This window comes from Danio rerio, chromosome 2 (genome assembly GCF_052040795.2).
Source record: "Danio rerio strain M-AB ecotype USA chromosome 2, GRCz13ab, whole genome shotgun sequence".
Lineage (NCBI taxonomy): Eukaryota > Metazoa > Chordata > Actinopteri > Cypriniformes > Danionidae > Danio > Danio rerio.
This window is the reverse complement of record NC_141022.1, coordinates 16,353,224-16,377,161: the sequence shown is the minus strand read 5'-3', so window position 1 is coordinate 16,377,161 and position 23,938 is coordinate 16,353,224. Positions and strand designations below refer to the sequence as shown.

At 37.5% G+C, this 23,938-nt stretch overlaps 1 protein-coding gene across 4 annotated transcripts in view; it reads left to right on the top strand.

Annotated features, from left to right (window-relative positions):
- Positions 1-23,938, top strand: part of sgip1b (SH3GL interacting endocytic adaptor 1b) — a 150,132-nt gene that overhangs the window by 59,173 nt on the left and 67,021 nt on the right. For all 4 annotated transcript variants that reach the window (XM_087240568.1, XM_087240570.1, XM_087240569.1 and 1 more), the window contains 2 exons: positions 159-851; positions 10,859-10,980. In XM_087240568.1, the coding sequence (XP_087096694.1) occupies positions 159-851; positions 10,859-10,980 (815 nt within the window). The remainder of the gene's footprint in view (positions 1-158; positions 852-10,858; positions 10,981-23,938) is intronic.

Here is a 23,938-nt window from a genome sequence, read left to right as displayed (position 1 = left end):
TTTTATTAAATGTATTAATTATTGGCGTTAACAGCACACTTTTATGTGTAATATTACTCAAAAACATTTGCAAATTCATCTAAGGCAAATAAAAAAGAGTTTGTGATAATGGAAAATGGAAGTGTTTTTGACAAATTGTTGTCATTCTTCTCAACCAGGTTATTATAGTGTGGTTCCTAGTGTCAAAGGAGGTGGGTCATCTTCAGTCTATCAGGAGGCTGCATTTTCTGACCCAGTTGGAGGGGTGTGTATGCCTGATTTGGACAGTGTTTTTGGACCTGTTGAAACATCCAAATCTGGATCAGACATGGTCCAGTGCAGCTGGGTGAACTTTGGTGAAGGATCTCCTGCCAGACCTCCACCCCCAAATGAACCTGCCCCTTCCCCACCACTGTCCTCATCCCCAACAGACTCGCCTCCGGACTCACCCATAACCTCACCCCTCAACCTGCCACTTCCCACCTCACCCCCTCCACTGTTTCACTCTATCCCACCACCAGATTCACCTCCACCACCACCACCCTCAGACTCTCCTCTTAGTCCCTTGGACCTTCCCTGCTGCTTTCAGATCCCAGAATCAGAGTTCGTCCAAGAGTCGCCTGTCACCCCTGCAAGTCCTGGAATGCCCTTTCCTCCAATGGACCATTACCCTCAGCATGGAGCCATTCCCTCTGTTCTTGCAATGACAGAGGACAGAAGAAGAACTCCTGACCTGGCAAGTGTGAGAGATGAGTTTTCTGTGTTTGGCACATCACCCAAAGACCTTGCAACAGGAACTTTCAGGGGAACCCCACCTCCACTGCCTCCTCCTACCTACAGAAGTGTGATGGGCTCCCCAGGACCCGGCAGTGGTGAGTTTGTAGTTATTTGTTAGTAAACACTGAATAAAGCATAAAAACCTGTCCACATTCAAATAATGAAAAAAACTGACAAATGTTCTGTTCTATTTCAATTTAGTGGTTCATAAAGATGAATAGTTTGAAAGTTTCATTATGCTAGGGGATACCTTTGTCAAATTCAGTTGCTTTTGAAAAAAAATGTTTTTTTGTATGTTTAAACATGATTTTAAGGTATGAATGCTCTCTTATTTTCTAATATGTTTAGATTATATAATTTGCTTTGTATAGAACAGGGGTCACCAACCAGAGCTACCTTCCTGCACATTTCAGTTGCAACCCTGACCAAACACACCTGTTTGTAATTATCAAGTGCTGCTTTAGGTACTATTAGTTGGTTCAGGTGTGTTTGATCAGGGTTGGGACTGAATTCTGCAGGAAGGTAGCTCTCCAGGAACAGGGTTAGTGACCCCTGGTATAGAATATCTAAGTTCAACTTTATCTGATTTAACCAAAGAATGGACCACAAGATGTTCAGTGAACTCTTAATTGACCCACAGATCAGGGTGACTCCTTATTTAATGCGCTTCAATTTTACCCTTTTACAAGATGTAAGATAAGTCTTTGGTGTCACCAGAATATGTCTGTAAAGTTTCAGCTCAAAATACTTATCAGTTCATTAATTATACCCTCCAGAATATGCTAATTTTAGACTCTGTGCCTATTAAAGGACAGTGTACCTGTTTTTGTTGCTTGTGCTTTTGATGCAAATGAGCTGGTTTTGCCCACCCACCGTTCCCATGTGTGTGTCAGCTTTTACTGTGTCACATCATAAGCAGCAGTGATGAGACAGACCCAGATGAAGCAGATTCAGAATACAGTTTATGGATTATGGTTGGGCTGCAATAACAAATCGATAAAAGCAATTACTAAAAGCGTTAGCCACAAATTTCATAATCGATGTGTCGTGTCGTGCGACTTGTAGATAGATGTTTATTATTATGTTTATTATGTTTATGATAGATGTTTGATTATTAAAAAAACTTTGGTTGAGCGAGCACTAATGCCAGCAGAGTTCGGCGCCTCATAGACAGGACCAAGCAAAAAAACGAGCAGAGGTAACGTTAGAGGTAATATACATAGTGAAGGCAGAGAAATTTGTGTGACCCTATTCATCCAAGGTGTGGGAGCATTTCATTCATTCATTCATTTTCTTTTCGACTTAGTCCCTTTATTAACCTGGGGTTGCCACAGCGTAATGAACCGCCAACTTATCCAGCATATCGTCACCTTAGAATTATAAGGTTCTATCTGACATTTTTGTCAAAATTGAGTTATTGACATATTCTTAATAAATGAAAACTTATTTACATTATATGATGTTATTTTTTTTTTTTACATGTTTTTTACGTTCTAAGATTTTTATTTAACAAACAAAAAAGTTTTTTATACAAAGTCGAACTTGGTTTTTTAAGGTACTTTCTGTGCGCCAATCAGCATTTTTAATGCACACTTGAGGACCAATCAGGATCAGCTTTCTTTGTCATTTCACCGGACTGCTCCATTGACAGCGGGAAACACCAGAAAGACAAAATCACACAAAATAAGAGTTGGCTAAATAATGCTGCACAACACAAAATTGAGATGTGTGTCTCGTTTATCACATGATTTAGACGCATTTCTTGCCATTGAAATTCATTCATTTTCTTTTCGGCTTAGTCCCTTTATTAATCTGGGATCTGCCCTTCCAGCTGCAATCCATCACTGGGAAAATCCCTTACACACTCAACCACGCACATATACTATGGCCAATTTTACCTTACCCAATTCACCTGTACCGCATGTCTTTGGGCTTGTGGGGGAAGCCGGAGCACCCGGAGGAAACCCACGTTAAAACGGGTAGAACATGCAAACTCCACACAGAAATGCCAACTGCCCCAGCCGAGGCTTGAACCACCGACCTTCTTGCTGTGAGGCGATTGTGCTACCCATTGCACCACTGCGTCGCCGACATTGAGATGAAATGTTAAATTTTACATTGTTGAAAAAGAAATGAATATTTAAAAATGTATATATTAAATGTGAAATATATTTATTTGTTTACATATAGTCAGTGAAACACTTTTCAGCATTTATTAAACTCATTTGGTCATCATCTGTTTCTTTAAAAGTCTTTAAATTTAATATTAAGCCTTGAAGGGCAAATACTTAATTTATTTCAATGGGCATATAATTCAATAAATATAATTCAATAATTCATATAAAGCGTAAAATATAATAAATATAAGGTTATTAATTAGATAAAGTTAACATCTGCACTGGACAAAAATATTTAGCAGAGCCTTCTATTAATTTGTCCAAAACATGAAATAAATGTTATAGAAAGAAAAAAATTTACTTTCTCAAGAATCAACATATTGTTACAATATCAATATATATGTTTTTTGATTGGATTTCTTAAAAAGTAATGCTTCAATGAATGATCTGTCAGATAGAACCTTATAATTCCAAGTGGAAAATTACTTTTCGGAATGAGAAGATTTAATCTGCGTTTACAGTGTTTTTTTTTTAACTCCAGATTGCAAATGTAAGAGAACTTCGATAATTTACATTTAGAGAACCCTTAGGGTCTCTGTCATGGTAATGTATAAAAGAGAACTGTTACACACATATTGTGTGCTATATGGAATGCAAAAACTGTAAAGCTCAATGTCTCAAAATTTTACACAGCGGATGCCCTTCCAGCTGCAACCCATCACCGGGATACATCCACACACACATTCACACACACACTACGGACAATTTAGCCTACCCAATTTACCTATACCACATGTCTTTGGACTTGTGGGGGAAACCAGAGCACCCGGAAGAAACCCACGCAAACATGGGGAGAACATACAAACTCCACACAGAAACGCCAACTGACCCAGCTGAGGCTCGAACCAGCAAACTTTTTTGCTGTGAGGAGAACGTGCTACCCACTGTGCAGCCTGTGGGAGCATTTCACACTAAATAAACAAAAAAGTGTTTTAACGGGAGCACTACGGCAATGATTTAGCACCTGAAATGCAAACATGTTGGAGTCTTTGATGAATTAATCGATTATTAAAGTAATTGTTAGTTGCAGCCCCAGAATATGGATTCAGTTTATGCATATAACAAGTTTGTTTATTTAATATATTTGTCCTTTCCTTTTTTTTTTTTTTAAGTGTTGACTTCATATCAGGAGGCAAGTAATTTTGTGACTGCTCTCTGAAAAATGGTTCCCGCAGGTCCTTAAAAAGTCTTAAAATGTCTTAATTTAAATCCGGTAAATTAATGTCTTAAATTGTCTTAAATTTACCATAAAGTGGCTGTAGTTATTACATTTTCAGCCGGTGTGCTTGATGATGACAGGGAAGCACAGTGGTCCACCGTAAAACATCTAATAGTTGATCAATTCAGTATGTGTGAAACAGGAGAGAAATGACAGTCTCTGTGATTTATTAGCTTATTATCGGCTACAGACGCTTACGTCGGTCTGCACCTGCGTGCTGTCATTACGTGGTTGTCGAGGTGAGGTTCAAAATACAAAGATGTGAAAGGGTAAATTTAATGACATGGCAATGAGGCAATGTGTAAATTTTGCAAAAATACCTTTTCGTTGGGGACCATGGGGCTCAAAGCTATTGAATTGCATATGAAAGGAGTAAAGCACCAGCAGTACGTTGCTGCAGCTAGTCATAGCTGGTCCTGGTTAATCCCTGCATTGTTTGCAGCTCGACCTAACAATGTTAGAAGACTAGAGCCAAAGATCTTTGCCCGAACCCAATGTTGCATTTTGGACTTAATTTCTATCATTTTAGACGGGTCGGGCCAGGCTTGGGCTTGCGCAGTCATAAACAGTCATGTGATGCACTTCGATTAGCGCGAGAAGTAATCAAATCATTTATTATAACATTAAAATCCATCCCTGCAAAGGTGAAATAAATGATGACGGAGAACTCAAAAATATAACAAATATAATATAACAATAAACAACAATTAAACAGTGTTTAATTATTGAATTCAAAGTTTCTAATGCCTGCAGCGTATGTTACAAAACGGTTTGCAAAGACAATTTGATTTATTAAATAACTCATCTCTTATGCTTTTTTTCACATTATGTGACAAAAGAATGAATGACTCAAATGAACAAAGTGATTCATTCATTCGCCCATGCGCACGTTGTGTAGTGCCGGAGAAGATCAGTTCATTTTTCGAGTCCTCTATTGGGTCTGAGTCGTTCGTTCACCACGTGAGAGACTAAAGCCTTGCCAATAGGTGCGTTCAACATGAAGCACAGCTGCTTCCTTGTCCTCATTTGTAAGTTGCTTTGGATAAAAGCGTCTGCTAAATGTAAATGTAAATGTAAATGCTGCCTGTGATCAACACTATTAACCGAGCGCAGGTGGGGCGGAGTTGAAAACGGAGCCGTCAAGCCAGACAGCTGAACACTTTGGTGCTCACAGTTGCTGCAGTCATGATGACCAATCACATGGCGTCATCATAATTTTTTTTATTTTATTTTTTATAACAAAAAAAGATTTACAAATAAACTGAATACAGTTTCTACAAACTATAGTTCATTTTTAAACAATAAGGGAATTATGAATTAAATATATTACAAATGTATAAGAGAAATAAGGGGGAACGAGAGGGTAATCTAAACATAAAAATGAAAAGCCTGTTAAATACAACGCAATAAGCACAAATTCTAGGAGTTTAAACATTCCTCTTTAGGCAAATACTTGTTGTTTGAATATGCTAAAAAGGGTGTTACATTTATTTACATTTATAGATATAAAACTTTCCAATATATAGGAGTAAAACACAAAACAAGGTGTTTCAATTAAGTCTGAAACAATGATTAAGATTATTTTGGATAATGAAAGCATTTTCAAAAAAGCACTTTAATCTGAAAAGATTGTTACAAAAGGACATTCCTAAAATAAATAAATATATATATATATATATTATATATATTAATATATATATTAATCCTAAAAATCCTTTTATAATTATTTAATAAAATAATTCTTTAACTTAATTAACTTAACTTAAAACCTTTAGGGATTTCAGGATCAATGATCATAATTATTTTATTACAAATTTGTTAGACTTATTTGAGTTAATATTTAGGTTATTTACTAAAATATATCATTTAAATCGTTCATGGAGCTGAATGCAGTAGATAGTCTTTATAAAAAAAGGTGAAAATAAACCTATGCAAACACGCTAGCCTTTATAACCAGTTTATTTAACTAAACATGATACTGCAGTTAAATATTTGTAGTCTTTTAATAAACATAATATATACAAGATTGAGGGTATGAAAAGTGAATTGTTTGTTCTGAAACTTTTAAAACGGAAGTTGTCCAATAATAAACCCGAAACACACGTGACTGTTGTCATGAGGTGAACTCGGCCAATAGTGTAATATCTGTGTTGTCATCAGAGCTTGTGCAGCCGCTCTTCAGATGCTGCACGGTCTGAATCAGCCATCTGATATTGGAGCACTGTCGCGGTACTATGATGCTACTTGTGACAGTCACATGGCATCGGCGCAGCATCAATCCAGACAAAATTTTTAGCCAGCATGCACTGCTTTAAGACAGATTCCTATCGATCTGCACAGCGATGCATTAAGTCGAACGCACCTAATCATATGCATTTAGAGCCGGAAATAAAATTGATCTGTTCACCTCTTGAGTCCTTGGGTTTGAGTCATTCGTTCATCACGGGCCAATCATATACATTTAGAGCCGGAAAGAGAATTGATCTGTTCATCTCTCCAGTCTTCGGTCTGAGTCGTTTATCACGTGAAAGACAAAAGCCCAATCGTTTGCATTTAGAGCCGGAAAGAGATTTGATCCGTTCAACTCTTGAGTCCTCAGGTTTGAGTCATTCTGTCACGTGATAAACTAATCACTCAAGAACCAGAAGACTCTATAGTTGAACTAATCATGGCTCCTATTGGCTCAGACTGTGTACATTGGTTAAGATTATATGTGACTGTCAGTGTAACATGAACGAACCACTGACATTTGAAGACATAAAGAGGTGAGCTGAGCAAAGAGACTAAAATACCTTTATAGACAAAAGAGCAGGTAAACATTGAAATAATATTTTCTCCTTCTTATAGTATTCTATTTGTGACTTATTTGTCGTGTGATCAACATTTTGGGCTAGTTGTAGATGTGTTTAGAAGCAATTCGTAACATTTTCAAAATATTTTGGCAAATTGAACCAAATGAACAAAATGACTTGAAAACAGTTTCGTTCATCTCGATGAACCAGACTCAAAGATCAGAGTCAGTAAAATGATCCGAACTTCCCATCACTAATCAGTAGTGCATCCCGGCCAGTAGCAACAGCAGTGAAAGAGTGTTCAGTGCTGCTTAGTGAGTGTAGGACTGCACTAAAGCCATTAACAGTGGATTCAATAATGTTTCCCCACAAAACTCCATAGCCTAATCTTGATGAGTAAAGAATTTTCATTGGTGTGTTGGCCAATTTAAAGGCTAAGTGTATGTACACAGGCCTATTTAGAGTGCTGAGATGTCAAGATGTTACAGAGGACTTATTTTGTTTCTTTGTTCAAACTTCCAAGTGGCCTATAGTCTATATCAGTGGTCACCAAACTTGTTCCTGGAGGGCCGATGTCCTGCAGATTTTAGCTCTAACCCTAATCAAACACCTGAAAAAGCTAATCAAGGTCTTTGTAGGTATACTTGAAACATCCAGGCAGGTGTGTTAAGGCAAGTTGGAGCTAAACCCTGCAGGGACACCGGCCCTCCAGGACCGAGATTGGTGACCCCTGGTCTATGTTATGAATAAGTAATGTTAACACATATAAACGACTTATTCATGAAAAAAGGCAAAAGAGCTGCGTGCATGTGCACATTTGAATAATGTCGGGCTATAAATGGGTTCGGGCTTTTTAAAAGCTGTCAATCAATATGTACCTAACTTTTATGGCCCGATTACAGCTCTAGTTTAGACGCCACCTTACAGTCAGCTATACCCAAAAGGCAGGTACTGTGGGTTATCTGTACTGTGACGAGGCACAATTCATTTTAATCTAACGAGGACATTAATTTGAGTAGCCTATTCCAAAGAAATTATACAATTTTTGGGTCTTAAGTTTTACTTGTTGAGGTCTAAAAAAAAAACACTCATGCTGATGCCAAATGTCGGCAAAAACCTTGGGCTGTGAACAAATATTTTTTGTTCTTTGTGTGTTGAGTTCATTTTCACTGTCTTTCTCACATGCAAGAGAGTTACAATGTGGAGAAGCCCCAAAGAAGTGTGCCACCTAGACTGCTGCTTGCCTAAAGTAAAGCATTGGGGTGGATAAGTGATGGTTTGGGCTGCAATATCATGGCATTCCCTAGGCCAAATACTTGGGTGCATCACTTCCAAGGACTATTCCAAACCATTCTGGTCCATGTGCACACAGTGGTTCAAAGTTTGAATGCTAAAGTTGGTGCTTTGTATCTGGAAGAAAATGCACCAATACACACGGCAAGTCTGGTAACAGTAATTTGATGAACATGAAAGTAAAGTTGAACATCTCTCATGGCCTGCACAGTCATCAGATCTAAAAAATATTGAGCGACATTGGGGTGTTTTGGAGAAGCGAAACAGAAACGTTTTCCTCCACCAGCATCACATTGTGACCTGGCTACTATTCTGCAAGAAAAATGGCTCGGAATCCTTCTGACTACTGTGCAGGACTTGTATCTGTCATTTCAAAGAGGAATTAATACTGTATTGACTGCAAGAGGAGGCCCTACACCATACTAATGAATTATTCAATATGTCTAAAACAAGGTGTTTCAGTTTCATCATTCTAACCCGTGTATTTAAAAAATCAAATTGAACTTTTTTTCAAACAATGATTCTCAAAGTTATTTTCATTAACCTGCAGATGGCAGTATTCAATCACTAAAATATGATCAAATATCAAGAAAGCATTTATATTGAATTTAGGTCAAAATTCCAGTCATTACAAAAACAAACAATAGATATATGTTAAAAATGTAAAACATAATATATCGTGATAGAAAATAATAAAACAAAATGTATATGTTATTTTGTAATTGCTATAAAAGTTTGGAACCTGAGTGTGATGTTTTTTTTCTGGGCCAATTAGGCTTAAGTACTGACCACTCTGTACTAGTTATTATTCTTCATTCATTTAAATTAATTAATTAGTAAAGCTGCTTTTATGACTTGAGCATATTAATCAGCAAAGTAGTTTTTGTCGCTGTTTATGGTGGTTGGGAATTCTCAGAGTGTAATATGGAACATTAAATCAATACATGAGAACACACTGATATTTACATTGTTATCGTGTTGAAACACTGATTCAGGAATTTCATAAAATGTGATACACTTTAGCATGTTTTAGTATACCTTATAATGTCCGTTCGTCCGTCCGTTCATCTATCCATCCATCCATCCATCCATCCATCCATCCATCCATCCATCCATCCATCCAACCATCGACGCACCCAAAGCCTGTTTTTTTTCAAACCCCTTCCCAAAATAATGCACCCTTGCATCTTTATTGTTAAGCACAGAAAAAAATCATACATGCTGTGGTGCTTTAATCATTACGTGATATTTTGGGGCAGGATTTTCATCAATATTATCAAAACTGTCTGAAGAAAAAGTTCCATTCCACTTTTTGAATGGATGTCAGAGCAGAGACATCTAAAAAAGTTTTATGAGGAAATAGGGTGCTAATCTTTAGCATTTAGCATTAAACATTTTTGAAGCAAGCTTTATTTGGAATTTAAAACAAAATAAATGCCTAACACAAACACACATTCAGACAAGTTGTAGAGAAAAGTAAAGAAATAAAAAGAGAGAGTGTAATAAAAAGGAAAAACCTCTGATTTTGTAAGACTACAACATAACAAACTTGCGTTCTTTTCATGACGTGAAGAACTCCACGCCACGTGGAGTGAAAATCCACGCCACATGGATTAGCTGGAAGTTTGTTCTTTGTCCTGTGAGGCTTAGAGTGGGGCAGAGTCTGTCATTTCAGGTTTGAGGTGGCAAAAAGGCTGCAGTCGTGATGCCTTCTGGTCTTACGGCACACCTAAGTGAAATAGACTCTCGAAGGAAATAAACGTATCAAAGATAGCAATTTTTGGTCCAAGTCTTCTCACTGGACCTGAATAGAAGATGCGCTGAGCTGGAACAGAACAATTCTTTTTCCAAGGGTCTCTCCTTTTCCTCTTTCGGGGGGTCCTTAGTCACCAGCTTTTATAAGGGTGGTCTTGTAACACCCTTAGGAGCTGAGTTGAGAAAGTTACCTTACCAAGGAAAGTTTTATTATTGGGAAGCTTGATGATTTGCGTATGATTTCTGAAATAATGCGGATGCAGAAACGTTTAAAGTTTCTCAAAATTTGTATGTGTTGGACTTGTATTAACATAAAATGTAAACGATTGTTCAGTAAACCAAATTCATCAAACATGAACCATCTATGAATTTGTTTAGCTGTGGTAGAGGTACACTTTGATTGCAGGAGTATTAAAACCATAATAATAATAATACATGAGCAAGAGACTTGTTGCACATGACACCTGATTACACATAAAGAGGTAATAAAGGGCTACATGAAAAAAAAACTTTGAAATTTAAAATGTATTTTATTTACAGGGACAATGCTTATTAATAAACAGTATAATTGTAAATAAGACAGAGTTAGCCACAAGGGCTAATTTTCATCTGTTGCCCCCTGCCAGATTTTAAAAGCTGAGGTCTCAGGCAAGTTGTATAGGAGAGTGACCATGTCGCTGTCCATTTTCAAACAGCGCATTGCTTTCGTGTCGTAAATACTTTTGGAATTGGATAAAACACTGATCATTTGCTTTTTTTGGGAGTGGTTGATGGTGAATTATTTATTGAATAAATTAAAATGATTATGTATTATGTATCTGATCAGCCACATCCGTTACAATTGTTGTGCGATATTCTTTTCTCAGGGCCATCGTCTCCTGCACGTGCTGGCACTCCTCTGTCTGCTGGCAGCCCCATCCCACCTCTACCACCAAGACCATCATCACGACCTAAATTACCTCCTGGAAAACCAAACCTAGCAGATCCGGTAAGACCGAAGCTTTGTTATTGGTGTGGCAAAGGGGTTGGTGTAGAATATGTGGTTATATCATTTATGAGGAATTTAAATTTTATACTGATTATAAGATCCTGCCTGGAATTTACATTAATGCATTTGTTTAAGATATTTTACTGATAAACAGTGCAATCTGAGTACAATGTGTGTGAGCTGTCTGACATTTGCTCAATACATATCCAAATCATACAAATAAGCCTAAATTACTTTAGAATATTGCCTACATTTAGAATATTGCTATAACATTCCACACTTGTCCATTGCCACCTTTATTACCCACTTTCAGATTTAAATAATGCATCAGTATGAAGTTAGCTAAAGATGTTTATCATACAAATTTTGCAAAAAGGCAAAAAATTTTGCTAAAAAAATATGTACTGTTGTCATTAATTGTACTAGGAAGCAAAAACCATGGTGCTCTGGCTTAAAAATAGTCCTAGCTTTAATTAAAATAAATATGACCCTCTTGCGATATACATTTGCGGTGTTCAAATCGTATCTTTAAATTGACAGATGCCACTCTTTCGATTATGCTGATGCAATAGTGTACTAAAGATATTAAAAGCATTTTATTTTGATTATTGCTCTGTATCATCTTTCTACTAAATCTAAAGATCTTGCACTACAACAACTCTCATAAAATCCATAACTCTCTTTCAAAATCTAAATGCAATTTCCATATTCTGGCTTCCATTTGTATGTGGAGAATAAATATATCAGCAAATAAATATATAAACAAATTCTCATTAATTAGTAGATGTGCAGAAAATGAAATGTTTTGAATGTTACCTTGTTATTACTGAATAACCTCTTTCTAAACTTCTTTCTAAACTTTTTTTTGCTTGCTTGACTAAAGAAAGAAAACTACTTGATTTTGAATTCATAATCCAATTTAAAACTACATGACTCGTCAATGACTTGTAATAAAGATATACAACTATATATATATATATATATATATAGTTGAAGTAAAAATTACTCGCCTCCTTTTGAATTTTTTTAAATATTTTACAAATTATGTTTTACAGAGCTAGGAAATTTTCACAGTATGTGTCACAGAGACAAACTCTATGATTCCCTCCTCTAACCAGCAGAGGGCACCATCACCTCATTATTAACTGAAAGTTCCCTCACTACATTTCCCATCTACCCCGTGTCTGTTTGATTACGGGCCCAGCTGAAATCACTCCGCCATGTATTTAAGCAGACTGGTTTGTTTCATTCGTTGCGAAGTCTTGTTTGCTACCAGTTGACATTTCTGAGCGTTTATACTCTACTTTGATTTTCCTGTTGTGACCTTGCCTGTTTACCGTCTACGATCCCTTGCTGCCAGCCCTGACCATTTGCCTGTTTATGACCACGATTCTGTTATTCTGCCGATTGTGTGATTACTGTGATAATAATAAACTGAACGATGGATCCCAATCTCGGTGACGATTCATTACAGAAGACTTCGCCACCCTACGATCCAGCAGCTATCACTCACTTGTCCTCAGCACTATCTACACAGGCAAGTCAACTCGCCGCACACCATCATCAGTTGAAACACCTGACGTCACTCACCGAGGAGATGGGGAAGGCGCTCCAGAACCTGCATATCTCGCCACTGGCGGCCACCATGGCATCGACAACCGGTCCCGGTATACCCGTCATGGGAACGCCAGCTCAAGTGAGTCCTTGCCTCGCCTTTCCGGAAAAGTTTGATGGTGACCCGACGAAGTGTAAAGGATTTTTACTTCAGTGCTCTCTCTTTGTCAACCAACAACCCACGTTTTATGCAACGGACTCCGGTAAGATTGCTTTCGTTTTCTCCCTGCTAACTGGCAAGGCATTAGAATTGGCTATGGCAATGTGGAAGGAGGATGGTACCGCTTTTCCTTCATTTAAGGATTTCTCAGAGCATTCAGATTGATAACCTTGTTAGAGCCCGACAACGTCATGTTCCTCACAGTTCTTATTGTATGTCCGTCCCTGTTACCACTGATGAATCCGAACCCATGCAAGTTAACTCCTATCATATCTCTTCTGAAGAACGAAATCGTCACTTAACACAACGACTCTGTCTATACTGTGGTCAACCAAACCATCTTCGAGTTTACTGTCCTTCACGTCCAAATTCAACTTCCCAGGATCGGGTGAGTTTTCCTGTGCATTCATTGAATCCTGATATGTGTGTCAGTATACCAATTACCATTGAGATAAATGGACACGAGATAACAACAAAAGCATTGTTAGATTCAGGAGCAGCAGGAAACTTCATGTCTAAAAAATGTGCTTACAGACATAAAATACCTTTAACTTGCTATTCCTCTCCTTTGACAGTGGAAGCGATAGATGTACGCCCACTAGGATCGGGACAAATATTACATCTCACGCAAGAACTCAATATGCAAACAGGTATACTACACACAGAAACTATTCAATTTTACATCCTTGTAACACCTCGCACTCCCATAATCCTCGGACTACCCTGGCTGCGAAGACATAACCCAGACATCAACTGGAGGATGGGACAAATTGTTAAATGGAAGGATACCTGTTTTTCGGAATGCATCACCCCCATCTCACCTCTGTCTGTTAGATCTGTCACCGTCTCTGAAGTCAATTGTGACATTAACATCCCACCTGAATATTCTGATCTGTCTCTGGCCTTTAGCAAAACTGAAGCCACCAAACTTCCTCCTCACAGGAGCTATGATTGTGCCATTGATCTGTTACCCGGGACAACGCCCCCTAGAGGACGAATCTTTCCCCTGTCCAAACCTGAAACAGAGGCCATGGAAAAATATATCAATGAGGAATTAAAGAAAGGCTTTATACGACCTTCAACATCACCTGCCTCTGCTGGGTTTTTCTTTGTGAAGAAAAAAGATGTTGGACTTCGTCCCTGCATTGATTACCGGGGCCTCAATGAGATAACTGTCAAGTTCCGGTACTCACTACCCCTGGTGCCTGCTGCCTTAGAACAACTTAGAACCGCTAAATATTACACTAAACTTGATCTACGGAGTGCATACAACCTGATACGCATTCGCCAGGGAGATGAATGGAAATCTGGTTTCTCCACAAGCACAGGGCATTATGAATACCTGGTCATGCCTTTCGGCCTGGTAAACAGTCCATCCGTGTTCCAGTCATTTGTTAATGACATCTTTAGAGATCTCCTAAATCGCATAGTCATAGTGTATATCGATGACATTCTGGTATACTCTGATACCCTAGAAGAACACATCCATCATGTACGAACGGTGCTCAAACGGTCCATCAAACATCCACCTCATTTCTGGGCTACATCATTAGTCATGAAGGTGTGGCCATGGACAAACGGAAGGTGAACTCAATTCTCAAATGGCCACAGCCTTCGACCCTGAAAGAACTTCAACGCTTTTCTTGGTTTCGCCAATTATTACAGACGCTTTATTCTGAACTTTAGCTCTGTTGCACAACCCCTAACATCAATGCTAAAGAAAGGAGCCCACAGTCTACAATGGTCACTTCCTGCTACCCAGGCATTCCAACAACTAAAACAACGGTTCGTCACAGCTCCTATTCTCCACCATCCCGACCCAGAACTCCCCTTCATTGTTGAGGTAGATGCTTCAAATACTGGCGTTGGTGCAATACTGTCTCAGAGACAGGGGTCACCCCCCAAATTATATCCTTGTGCCTTCTGTTCCAGGAAACTAAACCCAGCCGAGAGGAATTATGTTGTTGGTGATAGGGAACTTCTGGCCATGAAATCAGCCTTTGAAGAATGGCGTCACTGGTTGGAGGGGTCTACCCATCCATTCACCGTTCTGACAGATCATAAGAATCTAGAATATCTGAGAACTGCCAAGAGACTCAACCCGAGGCAAGCACGCTGGTCCCTGTTCTTTACCCGCTTCAAGTTTGTGGTCACCTATCGTCCTGGATCAAAGAATACTAAAGCAGATGCCCTGTCTCGACAATTTGAAGGTGATCAAATCCCACAAGCTCCTGAGAACATTCTGTCTCCCAGTCTCATTGTTGCACCCATCCAATGGGACATAATTACCGAAATTGAACAAGCTAACGCTCAGTCAGAGACCCCAGCTGAATGTCCAACCAATAAGATGTTTGTCCCTGAAACCTTACGGACTCGAGTTTTAGAACTAGTACACTCACTGCCCAACTCCGGACATCCTGGCATTAACGCTACAGTCCAGCTACTGGAAAATCGTTTCTGGTGGCCATCGTTGTCTAAGGACACCACCACATTTATTCAACACTGCATCACCTGCAATACGCAGAAATCATCACGACAACTACCAGCCGGTTTACTCCAACCTCTCCCCATACCACAACGCCCCTGGTCACACATTGCCATTGATTTCGTCACGGATCTACCCATGTCCAACAATTGTACTACCATACTCACAGTCATCGACAGATTTTCTAAAGCTTGCCGTCTCATACCTTTACCCAAGCTCCCAACTGCTCTGCAAACTGCAGAACATTTGTGCAACTTAGTATTTTGATTTTATGGTTTACCTGAGGATATTGTCTCAGATAGAGGGCCTCAGTTTACATCTAGAGTCTGGTCAGCGTTCTTCAAAATGCTAAACGTCAACGTCAGTCTAACTTCTGGTTATCACCCTCAAGCCAACGGCCAAACTGAACGGCTTAATCAAGAAATTACCCGTTTCCTTCGTTCCTACTGCAGCCAACATCAGAATGACTGGAGCCGTTACCTAATGTGGGCTGAGTACGCCCAAAATTCCATTCAAAAATCCTCGACTGGTCTCACCCCATTTCAATGCATTCTGGGATTCCAACCCCCGCTGTTCCCCTGGTCTGGAGAACCCTCTAATGTTCCAGCAGTAGATGATTGGCTACTCAGAAGTGAGGAAACTTGGAACCTAGCTCATACTCGTCTACAGCGTGCCATTCGCAGACAGAAAAACCAAGCTGATCGCCATCGTCGTCCTAACCCCGAATACATTCCTGGTCAGTGGGTTTGGTTATCTACCAGAGATCTGCGCCTTCGATTACCCTGCAAGAAACTTAGTCCCAGGTACGTGGGTCCGTTCCAGATTGATAAACAAATTACACCTGTTTCCTTTCGTCTTATCCTGCCTAATCATTATCGAATCTCTCCCACTTTTCATGTTTCTTTGCTCAAGCCTGCTGCTGGTCCCACCGAGGAGGGGGAGGAGGAGTCTGCTGACAAGAGTCCCCTGCCCACTCTGGTAGATGGCGAGGAGGTGTACCCAGTAAGAGAACTACTTGATTCCAGGCGTCGGGGAAGAGTTCTTCAATACCTAGTTGATTGGGAGGGGTACGGTCCAGAGGAACACTCTTGGGTAAATGCAGACGACATTCTCGACCCAAACCTTATTGAGTCCTTCCATCGCAATCACCCTGATAAACCGGCCCCTCGACCACGTGGGAGACCCCGTCGTCATCTGCCTCCTCGTGCCAGGAGTCGCTCACAGGAGGGGGGCTCTGTCACAGAGACAAACTCCGTGATTCCCTCCTCTAACCAGCAGAGGGCACCATCACCTCATTATTAACTGAAAGTTCCCTCACTACATTTCCCATCTACCCCGTGTCTGTTTGATTATGGGCCCAGCTGAAATCACTCCGCCATCTATTTAAGCAGTCTGGTTTGTTTCATTCTTTGCGAAGTCTTGTTTGCTACCAGTTGACATTTCTGAGCGTTTATACTCTACTTTGATTTTCCTGTTGTGACCTTGCCTGTTTACCGTCTACGATCCCTTGCTGCCAGCCCTGACCATTTGCCTGTTTATGACCACGATTCTGTTATTCTGCCGATTGTGTGATTACTGTGATAATAATAAACTGCACGATGGATCCCAATCTCGGTGACGATTCATTACAGTATGTCTGATAATATATTTTCTTCTGGAAAAAGTATTTTTTATTTCGGCTAGATTAAAAGCAGTTTTAAATTTTTTATTAACCATTTTAAGGTCAAAATTATAAGCCCCTTTAATCTATATATTTTGTTGATAGTCTACAGAGCAAACCATCGTTATACAATAACTTCCCTAATCACCCTATCCTGCCTAGTTAACATAATTAACATAGTTAAGCCTTTAAATGTCACTTTAAGCTGTATAGAAGTGTTTTGAAAAATATCTATTCAAATATTATTTTCTGTCATCATGGCAAAGATAAAATAAATCAGTTATTAGAGATGAGTTATTAAAACTATTATGTTAAGAAATGTGTTGAAAAAAGCAGCCTAATTCATTACATGTTTCGGTTAACTAATTCTTTTGAACTTGAACTTCTCTTGAGCTAAAGGGAAAAAACATAGAAGAAATTTGCTGTTAATTTGAGCAAAAATGCACTGCCAGTAACCTACACATTAGTTTTTCAGTTATATAGCCTAATAAAAATGTTTAGTACACTGCACCGTGCAATTATTATATATGTATTATATCCATTATTGTTAATATTAGTAAAATTAACAAAACGCAGAACCCTTTTGAATGTTTGCTTTCATTTTGACATGCTAAATCACACTTTTATAGATTTGTAAAGAAACATCCCATTATGCAGCAGCAGTCAAGTTAGCACGCTTAAATGCCTTTTGCGTTTAAAGATGAACGGCCTGCAAAGTCAAGTTTACAGTGAAATGGGTATAGTGCACTCTCGGATGTGCTGCAGGTAGGCTGAATGATAATCTTTTAAAAATATGTACTTTAGGCTATAGCCTACTGCTATTTGCTCATGCAAAATTAAACACCAGAAAATATATTGTAGGCCTATATTAAGAGTTAAAATAGAGTTAGCATCAGAGCTTATAAACGAAAAAAAAAAAAAAAATGCTATCGGTTCATCTTCCTCTGAGATATTAGTTCAATTAGGTGCTGAAGGCTTTTGACCAACACCCCCTGTATACAGTTTGCACACTGCAGGTCTCCAGTTCTGATGTGTTATGAATTATTTGTTTTAAATGACAGTAAGACATGCTATATTTAGTTTTTATTGTAAAATATACATTATAATCCAGTACAAAGTAAAATAATATTTATTAATGGCCTGTTGGCCGTTAAGCTTATAGTCTAAGCATGTTTTTATTAATATTAAAACAAATTACAAAATAGCCACCTTTTAATTTTATTTCATTTTGGTATATTTTTATCAAATGAATAATGCAATGAGTTTTATTTTGGTTTTAATTTTATTAAAAATTTAATAGCCGTTTAGGCAACACTAGCCTACTTCTATATAACATTGGCTCTGATTGCGTTTTTACTAAACAAGTGCACTACCACAAAAAATTTTTGTAGGTGTAAAAATATAAAAAGTATCATTCTCATGTTCTTGCCTTATTTATCTTTAATATAAATATAAAATGTTATACATTTACTGCAATGCTTGGTTCATCTATAAGAAAAAAAGCACACCAAGGCAAAAAGTTAGTCTAGAGCCCTGTATTGAATAGATAAATTGATAGATTGTGTGTGCATTTTAATAACATTGACACTACTTTTACGATTGATTAAACTAGGAATGCTAACGATTACTCAAGTGATTTACTGTCGGTAACCCTTTAAACCGATAGACCTTATCAATGACAGATTAAGCATGGGCATTTAATAAGTTATGTTTTGCGCTGAGACGCGTCCCCGATGTCACACATTACATATAGGGCTTTGATGGTCACTGTGACAACCGCATCACCGCGGTGGTCAGTTGCCACCGCAATTGTCCATTGCCACAAGCAGTAGCATGTGACGTCATGCTCTTTAAAACACAATTCACCATTATGTTGCCAAGCATTACATGTCTGTTAGAATATAACATTTGGCGCGATTTAGCAAGTTCATGTTTAACCATGAATCTTGTTGGAAAACGAAATCTTACATCTTGGAACATTTTGGATTCCTGCCAACCGAAAATGGTGAACCAATTAGTTTGGATTAAGCTTTTCTATCCATGCAATTTGGATTAAGCAAATCCATCCATACGCAGCTTCACGGGCCCCGAACCATGCAAGCTAGTGGCGATTGACAGCGGTGAAGGAAAAAAAGCCATGTATAATTAAGCCCTGTCTTCTAAACACAAACGCCCAACTAGTCAGTCAGGTATTGCAGAGGCATTTCCAAAAATGGCCAGATACAAAAGAGAAAGTGATAAATGGAAGACATTGAGAGAAATGGAGCAACATATTTAGTAACTTAATTAAGAACGCGCTGCTTCGCAGTGTAGAGAAACCTGCATTCCGAGAATGCGTGCGGCAGAACAGAAGCAAGAAACCCTCTCTTGCACGGTTCTGAAAAAGTATCAGTGCATTTGCGCTACAAGCACACCGTCTGAACGTGTATTGCAAGAAACATTATAACCCCAATTAGGTCTTCACTTAAACCGGACAAAGTCAACATGTTAGTTTTTCTGGCAAAGAATTTAAAATATGAATAGAAAATAAAAGTTGGAGAGAGCCTACGCTGTTTTTTTTTTTTAAATATCTGACTTACATTGTTACTGGTAGGCTAATATTTTTGTACTTCCTATAATTATTACTATTTATATTATTACTGGCAAGGCAAGGCAAACTTTATTCATAGAGCACAATTTTACACAACCATAGTTGATCCAAAGTGCTTTACAATAAAATAAACTATACAAAGAAATATATTTAAAAGTAATACTAAAATACAAATAATAAAAAATAACATGCATGCATCACTCAAGGGCAAAAGAGTAAAAATAAGTCTCTAAAATAGATTTAAAAGCATCCAAAGAAGGAGAGATTCTGATGTTCAGAGGGAGACTGTTCCAGAGCCTTTGTGCCGCAACACTGAAAGCTCGATCACCTTTTGACTTGCAGCGAGAACGAGGGACAGACAAAAGAAACTGATCATGGGATCTTAACGGTCTACAAGCTGTATATGGCCTAATAAGCTCGCTGACATAGGCCGGGGCAGAATTGTGCAAAGCTTTATAAGTGAAAAGAAGAATTTTAAAATCAACTCTGTATTTTATAGGTAGCCAGTGCAATGAGGCGAAGACAGGGGAGATATGATCTCTTTTCTTCTCTTTTTACCTAAATACTGTGCCATTTAGGCTATTTGTGAAGTTCTGAAAAATGTAACATTTATTTATTATTATACGGTTTCAAGCAGTTAAAGTTATTTAATGTTGAACTGCTTTATTAATAAGCAGTATTGTTACTATTGTTACTAGTATTATTAATTAATATTTAATCAAGCCATAAGTTATTCCTTAATTTTTACATAAAAGGTAAATTAACTTAGGTAGGCTACTTTATTTGTTGGTGGTAAGGCGGGGGGACATTTTTGCCAGTGAATAATGTTCTTACCACTTAAAAAAATAAATAGATATATAAAATAACTTGCGAAAAGGATGCAATAACAAAATGCAAGCTCTTAATCATTCTTCATAATCTGATTCGTACATGCAAAAAATCTATTTTGCGCAATTAATTTAATTAATTAATATTAGTTAATATTAATGATCATAAACATGAACTGCGTTGTATAATTAGTGCCTTCACAATGTCATGTCTACGATTTTTTCTCATTTGAAGAACAGATAATCCATGTTATTACCATGTGCCCAGCCAGGATTTCATCAGTTTTTTTTCTTCTCGCTACAAACAAGTATGGCTCTAAGATGGCTTCAGTGCCAGACCAGTGGTTTAAATTATGTTTTACTCTCCTTAATTCTTTCCGTTTCACTTCAAAAAAACATAAATGTTTAAAGTTTTGTATTACATATATTGCAAGATTATCATTCAGCCTACCTGCAGCGCATATGAGAGGTTGATGCAACAAATGCCCTTTACTCATGCACTATATACCTATTTCATTTATGACACTGTAAACTTGATTTGGCAGGCTGATTATCTTTAAACTCAAAACTCATTTTTAAGTTTCCTAACTTGAGACTGCATAATGGGATGTTTCTTATTACAACTGTTAGCGATGTCAAAATGAAACCAACCATTAAAAAGGGTCTTGCGTTTTATCAATTGTATAGCTTATTAGTTTTAATAATAATGAATATAATAAATTATAATTTTAATTATATTGTAGACTACTGTGCAGTGTCCAACAAAACAATTTTATTGTTACTCTAACAGACCTAATCCCTAACTGAAAAACAAATTTGAAAATGACAAGCAGTTGCATCTTTGCTGAAATTTATGTAACGACCAATTTCTTTTGCATTTTTTTTGCCTTTAGAGATCAAGAGAGTTGTATTTAAATAATTAGTTAACTAAAACATGAAATTAAAATCCAGTTCTTTACCGTGTGAGTTTAGTGCGCCTCCGCGCACCCTGGCGCACCCTGACCTGACGCGGGGACCAGATCTCTGCATTATTGTCTTTAATTTCACAATTTTCATAATTTCATTGCATTTTCATATGGTAAAATATCTTAATTTATGTTCTGAAAGTAGTAGGAATGACGGGAGTGTTAGTAATTAAAGACAGAAAGAACTTTTACTTTGAGTGAACTTCTGTCATGGATTATTTCAGTTTATTGACATTGTCCGCTGGTGCTGCCGTTAATCCATGGGTCAAGTAATCAAAAAGTAGGCTACATGACGTTTAATTATGGGCAGATTAATAAGACCAAACATTAGTTGTACAAACTTTATTACTTTCTCTAAAATATTACAATTTTTCAAGCTATATTATCTTTTTATAGACTGCCATAGGCCTAAATACGCATCACGGCCAGACATTTATAGTTTATATAAAAACGGGCGCTTACCTCACTTCTCTGTGATCATTATGCAGATCATATTGCATATTTGGTTAATTCTTCAGTAGCCTTGTAAATGTATTTTATTAAAAGATTGTTTATAAGGACTAAGCTATTAAATACTGTAATTCTCCGAATGGAAAATTCTTAAGTGGTTTGATAATATATCATTAAATCTTTGTCCATCATGTTTATGATCTGCCCCTCATCCTTCAATACAGATCGATTTATCTGATGGTTTGTCATAAAAAAAATTTTAACAAAAGCATTTTCTTTATGGAGAGCAATCTAAAAACAATTGACAATCCATAATTAATTTAGTATAAATAGAAGTTTTAGTAACAATAACTTAAACCGAAACATACCTTTGTACATGAAAGAGCAGGTTCTCGGTAACCTTTAAGACAAGCTCATCGCATCAGAAATGACTTGTTTCATGTTGTATTCATGTTCACCGTCGTATTTATAAACATGCTTTAAATTAATGCTTTTTGTCTCCCCAATTCATATAGTAAAGAGAATGATAAAATAACATTAACCGTTTAACTGTAACCGTTTCTGTTCAGAACGATGAAAGATGATCTTTTTTTTTATTTTTGGTTTCTGTTCCTGCAAAATGTCATTCGTTTCTGTTTTTCGTTTCCGCTCCTTGAACCGGTTCGGAGCCCTGCATTTAACCTTTTAAAACCGCGAGCAAATACCTCAGTTTTAAATGAACAATTCCAAGTGTCCACATTTCTTAAGTGTTCAAGAAACATGGAGCAAAGCTGAAGTAAATTAATTAATTAAATGATAATTGAGAATTACCGATGAACACATGAAGAAATACTGATGGGAAAAAACAAGAACAGAACATACAAAAAACTACAACTTCAGTCACAGCTTTATAATGAAATAACCTGAAGTACAACAAATCATTAAAGTACAATAAATCATTTAAATTATTACTGGATGATTAAACAACTCCACAAACATCATCACCAACTACACTTATTACTAAAACATTTATATTTGTATAACATCTACTTAAATTTTTTTTCTGGAAATAAAGATTAACATTTAAGTCACCATCATGAAGAACAGAGTTTGCTTTAGTTGGGCTCTTAGCCCTAACATTTTTAACATTAATTTATTTTGGCTGCTGCAATTGTTAATAACTTTGTTTAAAATGATATTGCAAGTAAGCCAAAAAAACTAAATAAGATCTGCTGATGTTCATGTTGTTTTCATGATGTTCAGGCAGAACCTGTTCTAATATGATTTAAATAATTCACTGCTCCTATCCAATGTTTAATTTATTGTTAAACGTAAAATAACATGTCTGTGTGTGTCGTAATTAATTGCTTCAAGTTTTTAAGATTATCCTGGACAAAAACACTTTGCTCTATGTTGTAAGTTGCATTCAAAGAGACATCAAGTATCAGCATATTAACCTCAACAATGGTGACAACTAAAAAAAATAAGTTTAACTCACAAACAGGCTACTGAAACTCTAAACATAAGCAACAACAGCAGAATCAAACACAAATAAAGAAAACTGTAAGACCATTATATTACATAATTTATTCATGCCGCAATGCATGCTGGGATTTATGTACTGTGCCACACCCAGCATGCATTGCGGCATGAAACATTTTAATTGTTACTATTGTTAAGGGTACAAGGTCTGAAAAACTGGACTGTTTTTGTATGTTCATTTCTTAACTCTGTAAAGAAATTAGGTATCTTTCCTGTTTCCACTTATTGTTAATAAAATATTATCTGCAACTAAGTGCATAAGGCCAATCATCCAGACCTTTAACTAAACATCAACCTATTGACTTTCCAGGTTTATTGCCAAAATAAAAGTGTTTCATAAATTCTGCATTACAGCAGCTGGAGAGTCTACAATTATAGCCCCATTCACACTTACACACCTTTCCGGAAAATTACCGGCAATTTTCCGCAAAAGGTGTGTATGTGTGAACAGGCTCTTTTTGAAAATACCAGGAAATTCGTTCTGGCTATTTTCCGGAAAGAAAAGTTGTGACATTACCGGTAATTTGCCGGAATGCTGCGCTGTGTGAACGCAAAAGGAAGATTGCCGGAATAAGCGCGTGCACGTCTAGAACGTGCTGATGTGAGACGTCTGCTTCAGCCAATCAGAACAGTCAGACAAATTCACGTCCGCGCGGTTTATGAGAATAATAGCCTTTGAATATTTT